At 35.6% G+C, this 12,160-nt stretch overlaps 1 protein-coding gene across 16 annotated transcripts in view; it reads left to right on the top strand.

The window, feature by feature from the left end:
- The window catches only part of ADGRL2 (adhesion G protein-coupled receptor L2), a 361,637-nt gene that overhangs the window by 263,431 nt on the left and 86,046 nt on the right, over positions 1–12,160 (top strand). For all 16 annotated transcript variants that reach the window (XM_087930083.1, XM_087930085.1, XM_087930086.1 and 13 more), the window contains one exon: positions 192–405. In XM_087930083.1, the coding sequence (XP_087786209.1) occupies positions 192–405 (214 nt within the window). The remainder of the gene's footprint in view (positions 1–191; positions 406–12,160) is intronic.

Below are 12,160 nucleotides of genomic sequence, written 5' to 3' on the forward strand. Positions count from 1 at the left end.
GATTCAAAAAGGATGTGAACAAGCTGCTCTATTATATGAATATCCCCATCCATCTACATAGAAAATCCAGGATGGGCTGTGGACGGTATACATTTGGTGGTAAAAGTATAAAAATGCCCTCATGTTTAGGTGTTATCTCTCTAACTTATTTGTGAGGGAATAATTTAATAATACAATTTTTTTTTTTAAAGGTTTTAGCCGAGCAGCACTACCATTTGGTTTGGTAAGGAGAGAATTGTCCTGTGAGGGCTACTCTATTGATCTTCGGTGTCCAGGAAGTGATGTCATTATGATAGAGAGTGCTAATTATGGACGGACAGATGACAAGATCTGTGATGCTGACCCTTTCCAGATGGAGAACACTGAATGTTTCCTCCCTGATGCCTACAAAATTATGACACAAAGGTAAAAGCAGTGCTGATTAAAATATATTAATAAAAAAGAACATAGTGACAAAGGTTTAATTACAAGTATAAATATCTTAAGAAACTTCAATAAACTTTCCAATGTGATCTCCCCATTTCAGGAAGAAAAATCCACTCATTAAATAAAGCTTGCTACCAAGATTGAGCATTTTCCCTAAGCTCCATTTAGGAAGGGAAGGGAAGGGAAGGAAAAGAAAAGAAAGGAAAAGAAGGAAAAATGTGATTTTTATTTTCTTAGATGTCAAAAATCTTTATTTTCTGACATGTCAAAGAAATCATTTTTCCCCAAAGTCTATACTTAGGAGAATCCATAACACTCAGCATAACTCACTACACACACAGACACACACACACAGACACACACACACACATACACACAACTAGTCTTCTACTTATAAAGAATTATCTTTCAAATGCTGTCTGTAAGTTTGCAAGTCCAACAAGCATTAAAAAATTCTCCACTGTATGGTTCTTGCTTTGCATAGGTGATGGCCTGGGATATTTTGCCTAATGGGTGGAGTGGCTGGATGGGAGAGTGTGAAAGTGGTTTCTGGGACGCCAGTTATGTATGTGGTGCAACAGAAGCTGTCTTTCCCGCCCCCCCTTCTCCCGCCTTCCTTTCCTGCCTTTTCCTACCCATCAGGTTTGCTGCAAGACCGTCACTTCTGTAGTGTAAGAACTGTATTGTGCTACAAATCTAGCCTAGAGACTCTCAGTGGAAAAATCCACTAAAAAAAAAAATCCATTGTCTGCTAATACAATTTATACAAACAGTGCTTGACATGACATAGAAGGCTTTAGGCAGATCACTAGAATATTTCACTTGTTTTCTTTCCCTCTAATTTTGATTTCACTTGCTAAAAATTCATTGAAATTTGCCATATGTGTTCATATTCTTTATTGCTACAAAGAAAGTCCTTTCACATGTTTGAAAAAGTAATATTTTGCTTTAATATATTTCTTTAGATTATAGTTGGATCCCAGGTGAGTTGTGATGATAATTAAGTATAGAATTTGAAATTTCATTATTATTTCATTTTGTCTGAATTACAACAAATTTTGTTGGATAAATCTGTGGGAAATTGCAGTTTCATTTCAAAGCTTGAAAAAAAAATCATTGAAAGAATATATGATGAAAGATCCAGATTTTTCTGGTAATTTCTTAGGAGTTCTATAGATAAGTTTAATTTTCATTAGAATTAAATCTCAGGAATCCCTTTTCATGTTACTTCATGAAACTGAGAAATGATTTATCATATCAATATCTAAATCAGCATAACAACAGTGCTAGTTTTTTTGCCTTTAAAAAAAAAGATGTACAGATAAATTTAAAATCGCTCATGCCTATATAGTTTCTAAAAGCAAAAACATTCTAATGATTTCCTCTTGGATTTACTTTAATATCAGTCCAAACTGCTAATTCATTCAGGTTTCTTTTTCCTTCCCTCCCTCTTTCATTTTTTAAAGGGAATTTCGGTCCAATAATTCAGTTTCCCTTTAACAAGACATATAGTCAAATTTTAGTGTTGTAACTGTTACTTGAAAACAAGTAAGTCTATTATTGTAAATCTAATATTGTTTATTATCGTTATTTCAGTGACAATTTATTTGCTATCATCCTTTCAATTTCATTTTCCTACAATTGCTTAAAAAGGCTATGTAGGCCTTTTGCCCATTAGTATTTTCATAGCATCACCCAGGCATCCTTGGAAGTAATGATGACTATTATTTTGTTGCAGCAGTAGATCAATTATTATAAGCTGCTGGTAGAGAAATGACCATCATCACAGATTGTGTGCTTTTACAAGTGAATATCAGCATGAAAGTATGTTTCATAGATGAAGATAATAAGCCTAGTTTATTTAGTGTTTTACGCTAGTATTAATAAGTGGAAACCATGTTACATTCTGAAACTGCAGGACATCCCCTTCCTTTCATTATGTCAGTCATTCACTCTTCTTAGAACATAGCTGTGCCTGTCAAAGCTCAAGACAGGAACAGTTTGCACTCTGACCTTTCTATTTCTAGGTTAGCAGACAGTCTATTTAAAATTCTTAGAACTTCATTGAAGATTTCTTTCTTTCTTTCTCTCTCTCCACCCCACCCCAACACTCTTTTTCTCAGGAGTTGACATGTCCTCTAAGAAACAAATAACTTATACCAAATGATGTTTTTAATAGCTTTTCTCAACATGATTGACATACGGATAGGAAAAAAACCCACAAACTAAATTACTTTTCTGACCCAGCTCCTATCCAAGTGTCATTTGCATGCATTTCCGCCCTTGTCAAACTTTTTTTTTTAAGTGCAGGTTTATCAGATGAGCTTCCTTTCAAGTGAAAACAAGGCTGTCCTTTTTTCTAAAGATAAAGAATAAAAGGAAAGTCTTTCATGGATGATCATAGAATTGGAAGGTTGGATCAGGAAATCATCTATCTTATCTGATTGATATCATCAGTTCTTGGTTACTTTGGTCCCTTAATCCTCAAGTCTGCTGAACAAATTTGAGAAGATGGCATCCTTCTTTGTTTATTTAAAACTTTTGTATGGCTTCTCATGTTAAAACTCAACTGTGGCCACCCATACAAATTAACACACAACACGGCACCCTCTTTGGAATCATATTGCAAATATTGGTTATATTACTTTGTGACAGTGCAGAAAAACTGGTTCAGTAAAGTATACTGAAAATATAAGATTGTTACAATTGCAGGTTTCCCATGGATTTATACCATTTCTTCTATTTCTTGTAAAGAAATCAGGTTATCAGTATTCAACTGACTTTTTAGAATCAAAAGTTTTCAAAATGGCAGTTGTTTCTGTTGTGGATCAAAACAGCTGTTATTTTTAAAAATACATCTGTAGGAAATGTGTCTTATAGAGTCAACAACAGTCTGAATTTGTCTCTTTCTTTTTCCTCTGTGGATTTAATAACTTTTTGTCCTTTATCTGCTCCAAAAATGATTGTATTGATTGTCACAAATAAGATACTAATTTGAACAAGCGTGCTTCTGGATGAATGAACATGAAAACTGTCATTGTAAATTACTGATCTCAAATATCAGACCCATATTTTCTTTTAGTACGTCACTGGTTTTTACTATCAGAATCTGAGAGATACTTGACAAACCTCTACTGTACATGATTATCAGAGCCAGACGCATTCTCTTAAGCATTCTTTTATGTAGAGCTGGCTTCAGGTTACATCAAAGTGGATGAAGAAACACAGACATTCTTTCTCCATGGTCATCTCAGACAGTGCATTTGTATTTTGATGTGGTGTTTGCAAAGTGTTTTCTATTTATGGTTAGTTTTTAATATTGGTTGCATATGAACTCTTTAGGAAAAAGGAATGATGGTGGCTTTATTTGACCAAGGAGTCACATATAACTGAATCATATTTTAATAATAGTTAGTTCCCAAGTAGAATTTGAGAGTTTCAGTGCTTTTCTTACCTACATTTTCTTCAGTGTTGTCACTAAACAAGCTTATCAGAAACAGTGACAAATGCATTTGAATTTTCTGACATTCTTAAAAAGAACTCTTGAAAGTCGATCAGTGGCTACTCTGAAATGAAGGACTTATCTTTTGAAAGGTATATCTTTATAATGTTATTTATTAAATGTATATAGTCCACTTTTTCCTCCAGGAACTCAAACCACTTACATGATTTGTCCCAATCTTTTTTATTGTCTGAAAAACTCAGTGACATAGTTTAGGGTTGAAAATGGTAACAGACACAGAGCCACTAAATGAATTTCATGCCAGTCAGGATTTCAACCAGCACCTTCATACCTCTGGCTAATGCTTCCCTCATCATCTCCTATTGTAATACGTTTCATCCAATAAGTTAGCTTCTGACTCTTATATCTTTCTGCACACTGATTTAGCAATAAGTCACTTAGACTCAATTAGTTCTAATAATTGTTAACCCAAATAACTGACTTTTTATGTGAACAGTGAGAATTATTTATATTGGTAATGGAAAATTATGTTTCAGTGAAGGGGAATTCCTCTATAAACAGAATGTTGTGATAGTCTTAGCTCAAGAGTTACAACTTGCTTTACCATAAGAAAGTAATTTATTATTTTATAAGTATTTCAACATAGATAAATGATAAATTCACTGATGGGCCATAGTATTTTCTACTCAATTATGTTATGTTCGGCTGTGGTATAGTAAAACAGTTTCTGTTTATGCTAAGGCCTTCAAATGACCAAATACGTGCTGATGAAAGGCACTTGCCTTAACAGAAAAGAAAGAGCAGATCTGACACTTATATGAATTAGCAGTATATTAATTTAAAAATACTTTGAAAATAAGAGCTTTAAATTGCAGATTGGATTTTGTGCCAAACCTCAAGACTCCCAAGGGACTACATTTGTTTCATAGCAAATCTAATTCCTCTCTTCCTTTCGTCTTTCTGTTCAACCCAGCTGCTGAATTTTGGAACTGAGACTACTGAGTACATTGTGTACTGAATACATTTAGAATGAACTTTTTTTTTTAAAAAAAGCTACCATTATCACTGCTGTCCTCTTGCAGGTTCATTTCAGTTTATCAAAACACATCCTTTTTTCTCTAACAATGCTACTGTTTTTTATATTGGTTATACAAAATAATAAGACAGTACTAGCATGCTGTAATTGTGCTTAGTAGTGCATAAACACTTCACACACTCATCCCAATCGTAGGATAGCTTTAATTATATTACTGGTTGGTACAGTGATGAAAAGTGATTTTAAGCTTCCTGTAGTAAGGACAGCTGAGCCATTTAGCTTGCTCTTTTTCCTAAAGAGGCCTCTAGTAAGCCATAATGGCTGCTGAATAGGAAATATAACCACAATTATTTTTATTCAAACACAGTTTAAATATTAATCAAAGACAATTTATGCTTGAAACTGACAGACATTATTAACATCAAAAATGTGTAATTAACTGCACTGGATATCATGAAGCAGAGTTAGCCAAATAACCACGAGGTCAAATTGCTCTGAAGTTTCCATTGTGGTATTTTATATATTATATGATAGTTGTGCAATTTACAGTAATGTGGTACCTATGTGAAATGATTAAACCTGTCTGTATATAGGAAACCTGTAGAAAATCATATAGTAAGTAGAACTGATGCACTAAAGAAATAAATGAAGATGAGATGTTAGGTCAATGAACATCAGGACAACAATACTTTTACTGGCTGATTTTATGTGTTCAACTTTAAGTTACATTTTAAAAAATAGTAAAAACAAAATGCTTCCTAAGAACATGTGTAAAATTGCTTTATCCAGGACTAACTAACATTCAGTGTTGCTGTGATGACCCAGAATATGTCAGAAATATAACAAAAACCAAAATGCAAGTAAAAGTCCTTTAATGACTTTAACTTGGCTTCACTGTTTAATTGTTCACAGTGGAGGAGTAAACTATTTTCAAAATAACATTTCAAAGGAAAGAAACACAGTTCAAATTCAAAGAGCCGATAACAAAGCAAAAACCAAAAACAAACCATACTGTATAAAGTTCCACGATAGACCAGGATAGATAATTGCCAACTTCAGGAAGATAACCAGGTGCAGTCTGTTGGAAGAACGCCAACCAAGATAAACCTTCTTTAGGACTAAAACTCTAATTTGTCTCCAGCTTCTGTTAGCATGCAGATCCAAACTCTTATGCAAATCTCCTATCTGCAATCCATGAAGAGGATCATGGCCCTCTCCTCCTGAGTTTTACCCTGATCCTCTCCTCCCTGCGTGCCCTAGGATAGATAGGGGATGGGCTTGGGTTCTCCTCTAACTGCTCAGCCGGCCTCTGCCCTTCCCTAGCTTCCACCACCTCTGGAGCCACATTTCCACTCCCTGTTGAGTGTTCCTCCTCTTCCTCAGAGTCAGTCTCCACCAGGGGCATGACAGTTGCTGCTTATGACATGTCTTTTGGGTGTGCCTAGTAAGGTTTGATGCATGTAGAAAAGGAATAGATTTGTATTATCACCTTGCTTTCATAAGCTTGACCCTCTTTTTTCTCCCACAAACACAGATTGATGGGTGGGTAGATAATGCTGAATAAATATTGTGAATATATGTTTTTGTACATGTCAACATCTTCTAATAAAAAGTAGCGGGAATAGTTTTTGTTGTTTAAAATGTCCTATCCTTGCCTTTGGAATTGTATTAGGCTTTTGCTGTTAACTTTGAAAAAGTATCTTTAAAATATGAACTTTACATTTTTACAAACCATCTGGTGCTGAATTAGTAACTTCTGATGACATTTTGTGCTACAAAAATGGCTGAAATGCAAAATTGTAGGGGTCAAATGTAAGAACAATAGCATGTTTCTTTGGTTCTGGTTTTAATTAATGAAATCATAATTGCCAAAGACATTGGCCAACGTTACTCAAAAAGTAATTCCAGGCTTATATTCTTCCCCTAAAAACACAGAATTTGTTCATTAACAGAGAACAAAAGGGGATTCTCAGCTTTCCTGCATATGAATTTCATATTTGAACATGTTTTGTCTTTGTGTACGTGCATTTCTGTTGGAAAAGAACAGGAACTAAAATAAACTCAGTCTGCCTTCCTGTTGCTTAGAAAAACATTGCCAGTGTTATATATTATTTAACATGTGTACCCTGTTTATATCAGTGACATAAGAGTATGTGCTAGTTTTTCATAAGGGGACACTTTCCCCGCTTCATAAAACACTGCCTTGTGCTCTCAGTCCCATGCATGGTGTTAGTGGATATTTAAAGCAGTTCTGCTTAACATTTTATAGGTCATGATCAACTGAACCCATAAAGCAAGTTAATGCTATGAAGCTAATGTGGTTTAAGAGTAATGTAGAGTAAATGTTTCATTCAGAGTAATAGTTTTACCTTGCTACTGAAATGTGAATTGGGTATTTTTTTAAAAAATATGGTAAGCTTCCCATTTCAATTTTCTGTTGAGAGCATAGTAATGCTGCTGCACTATTGTACCAATCTGTTATTTTCTTGAAGTCCCTGTCTCCCTTTTAAAATGATTTCATAGAAGCAGAAGATTTTTGCATTCCCACTTTATTCACAATGGATGCATTAACCCACAAGCCACTTTAATAGACAGTACAATTGAAAGATTGCCTACTAATACAGAAAGATGTCTCTCCAAATTCCTTCAACACATAGAAGCTAAGAATGAAAGCAAGGAAATGGAAGTATGTTGGGACAATGCCAAAGGTGTGTCCCCCCCTTATAATTTAATCCCTTGGCTTCCCTATACATTGAATAATACAGGAAGAGAGCTATTGTTCTCCATAAAGCTATTCTTGGGAGTTCCAGTAAATGTCTTCAGACATTTGTTAGTATAAGTATAGAATTAATGAGGAATTGGCCTCCAATTGTCAGATAAAGTTTGACTGCATTTGGCTGAATGTAGTGCCATATTTCTACAACAGGGGACCCTGTTGCTCAGGAATTCCATTCTCAGGTAAAAGAAATCTTCAGATGCTAGGGAACATCGTGAATGGAAGCAAAGAAGGCACAGAGTTTGTGTCCTCATCTCACCTTTTTGATTTTTGAGGGAGGCCTGAAGAAATCTGCAGTAAATAAGAAGTATGTATGAGCAATTTATATATGTTTATTGTCTATCGTGGATATCCATCGGGTGGATATGGGTGGATGGATGAGACAGTCCTTGCTTAATGACCACAATTGGCTCCAGAATCTTAGTTATTGACCAAAACAGTCATTAAGTATGATCCTAAGTGGCTGCTTAACAAGCACAATATAGGTACTCTAGGTTACAGTCATTAAACAGTCTTGGATGGATTAAGTGGAATCTTAGATATGGCAATGAGGTAGGCAAGACCCTGGGAGATCTGATGCAAGCTGTGCATGAATGTTTCTCCACTCAGTTGTTGAAAATCCTCTGAAATACAAGAAAAAATTGTAGGCCCTGAGTCAAAACACATGAGCATGTCCTTTGCTGAGCTTCAACCATTCCTCTGAGGCAACCCATGCTCCTTACAGTACCTTCCTGCACTGGAGCTGAAAATCCTCTCTCCTGAAATCAACAAATATTTTCAGCTGCTAAACCAGGAGACACACAAGCAGCCTGCACCAGGCCTCCAGGGCCTCCCCACTACCATGAGGCACTGAGTGCTCCTTACCATGCTGCCTCTTCACTATCCACTTTTACTATCTTCTTTTAATGACTTCATAATCCCCTGAGGGGTAGAATCAGGGCAACTGAATGGAGACTGTTTACTAGCTGGGTGCCCTTCCTGTGGCCAATATGGAGGTTTTTTTTTCAGCAGATATATTCTCAGAGCATCCAGAGAGAAAAATATCTGCCTCTATCTAGGATCGAACTCACAGCCTCCTGATTATGAGATGAGAGCTCCACCTCTAGGCCACCACACCATTCTATGCTGCCTCTTCACTCTGGCGATGTAAAACTTTTGTAGCTGAAAATCCTTCTTTGATTTCAATGGATTTTTCAGCCAGTGCCCAGAAGTGAGATGGAGTCCTCTTAGTAGGCGGCAGCACCTTATAACATTCCATGCTGGCTTTCCCATTGACTTTTTGAGGAAGCTGGCAGGGAAGACTGCAAATGGCAATGACACAACTACCAGGTACCTGTCAAGGAGTTTTAAGTGCCAACAGGTTGCCAAACATGCAGATCATGATCATGTGGCTAAGGGGTCACTGCAACCACCATAATGTCATGCACGAATTGTAAGTTCCTTTGTCCAGTGCAGTGGTAATTTTGAGCAGTCACTGAATGAACAGTCACTAAGCTCGGGCTACCTGTAGAAAGATGGATGGATAGACAGACCCACAGACATGCCCAGTCATTTTACATCATTGGGAGCTATAATACAACATTCTGTTGTATTGTGAACATTATACTTGATATAGTCCAAGCATGAGAAAACTGAGCTGGGCTATGTTTCATCAAACCATAAACCATAAACAAAAGCATGATCTTGATGTTAAAGCATCTCTCTCTTAACTTATGACTTATCTCCTCTTTTATCTTTAGGCATACTCTTCAACTCTTGTATTACCTGCTTTCTTGCTGTGGTTTTTTACCTAAACAGGGTAATCATGTTGAACATGTCTTTAATCTAGGCATTTTATGAGCTTTGCAAAGCCTTTTATTTTACCATAAATCAGACTCCATCCCCCAGATGCATAACTGGTCACGCAGTTCTTTTTTCTTCTCTTATTTCAAACAAGCCACCATTTACTTATCATTTACCTACACCCTGCAGGGTGTGGATGTGTGAACTTGGGGTTAAAAAGATGCTTCGAGATCTGAAAGTTTGCTTCCTGTCAAATACATGAAGTTTGTTAGTCCATTATTCCTTTACTTATAAATGCAAAACTTCTTACTTTCTGTGTTTAACATCCCTAGTTTTTCCCCCCTTTGGTGACTGAGACATAGTATAAAGGTCCCTCAGAGTATTCTGAATGAAAGAATAATTTAGGTAAAATTTAGGTAAAATTAAATACACATGATCAGGCCTCTGTTATCATGAATGCTATCAATGTTATGCATGATAAATAGGCTTTTTCTTTTCTTGTGATTCCTGTCCTGCTGTCATCCCAGCACTTATTTCAATAGGGAAGGATTTACATCTAATACATTAGTTAGGTCAGGTTAAAGTGAGCCTTTTTAATTGTGCAAACACAGATCCTCTTGTGGAGGAAGGCAACTTGAAAAAGGATTAGATTATGAACATTTTCAGCTTAATTAAATACAAGCTTAGTGTGGTGAGCTGGTATATCTCCTCATATGCCGCTTGTACTTCTAAACTTGCTTTTGATTGAAAACGGAGAGTCAAAGTACTGTTTCCAGCCTGTTTTTTCTTTACTAAAAACGGATTGTAGCTTATGAATGAATCATACTGATTCTAGCAAAATATGTATGGGAATTTGTAGCACTCCCTTTTCAAAGGTTATGCTTTTTTTGGAAATGTAATATTTTTTTAAAGAGAATTCTGGAAAGTTTAGTAAATTTTTCACTATAAATTTTCCATTACAAATTTTATAAATTTCCCACTAACTGTGGTGAGATACTGCTTTGTCACTGATAAATAGTCATTCTTTTCATGATGTCCGAGCTCTTGAGGGAATAAAATAATAACATTTACACAATGCTTCTAGCACAAACTTACCAAACTTCTGTTTAAATAACAAATGACAGCACTGGAAGTTATATGATTAAAGGCCCTTCCTAGGGGACAGCACTTCTGTCAAATACTTTAAGCTGTCCATATACATGAAGAAAAAAAGATGGTAAGGAAATCAGCAGATCAAATCCAAGGGCATTCCTTTGATTCTTAACCCCACAGTTTGACATTAATACTTTTAAAGCCATAAATGGATAATTAAAATATGTATGCTGGAAAGAGATCTCAAATTTCTGTTTAATCAGTTCAAAAAGGAAAGCAAAAAAAAAAAAAGACACATGTATCACTAGGAAATAATTAGCCAGATTATTATTTTAGATTTGTTTAAAAAATACTTTACTTCATATTGAAATGGGCTGCAGTGTTTTATAAATACAGTGGAGACACTGCAAGATATACAAAGAGACACCCTTGAAAATGGGGTTGTCCCACTAAAAAAATACACTAGCTGTCCCCATCCTAGATTTGAATGACTGCTGGAAGACCCTGAGAAAGTAATTAATGGCCTATTTAGGGAAATCCAGAACTGTGAGAATGAAAAATATGTTTCCATGGAAGGATCTTTAAGGAACAAGTAATTAGAAGTGCCAGAAGTTTGCAATGACCAATGTAAATTTGAGTGTAATTAGGATGAGCATAGGCTGAGGATAGAAGTGCTTGGCATGCACAATTGTCTTCATATCATGCTACTAATTAAATATTTAAAGGTCCCCCTCCTCTTCTCTCCCCTCCCTCCCCAATGAGAGAAAAATAACCTGCCTCACAAGAATGGGTAATTTCTGCAGATAATTTACAGGTTGTAGTAGGGAGGATGCCAAGGTTTTGCAAGGTTATGTCCTATTATTCCATATCTTTTATAAGGCCCGGTAACAAGTTTCTTTCTAATTTAAATCTTAACTAGGACATCCCATAGCGATTTCCCATTTCCTCTGTCAAAATGGGGAGTGATAGTTTCTGTATGTGAAAACTGCAATGGGGAAACATTTTCATGAATAATTGGCCCTAATTGACACTGGCTCCAATATATGGCAATACATTGTAATTATCCAAGGAGAAGTTTGGAAACTCTAGGCATCATATGAATGTTTAAATAAAGAAGTACATACACATTTATTCACTGTATATGTGTGTGATAACTGTGCCCCTACATTATGTTTTGACACGATGACCCCTTGAAATAAAAGGAGTCTCAGTGGTCTACTCTGCAAATAAATATGCTTTATTTTGCTCCTAAAATTAAGCCACTTTTATGTTGAATGTGCAGTTTTGTAAACCAGGAAGTTGGTCTGGATTAATAAGACTCTGGGTGACTCAAGCCTAATTTGCATTAAACTGACCCAAAGGTCTTGTAAAATGGCTCAGAATTATCAAGGCATCTAACATATCAGAGTTTTTATTAACAAATTGTTGTTGCTATTTTTAAATTGCTTATTTTGCTAATTAAAAAAGATTAAAGGAGTTTTAGAGGCACTTTTCAAATTTTATTTAACATATATGCAAATCACATTATATAAAAGAACATTTGCATATTGTTAGCATTGTAAATCCTGGCTAGTAATCAGAGAAT

The sequence above is a fragment of the Pseudonaja textilis genome, chromosome 3 (assembly GCF_049901715.1).
Source record: "Pseudonaja textilis isolate UNSWEBS1 chromosome 3, rPseTex1.2, whole genome shotgun sequence".
Lineage (NCBI taxonomy): Eukaryota > Metazoa > Chordata > Lepidosauria > Squamata > Elapidae > Pseudonaja > Pseudonaja textilis.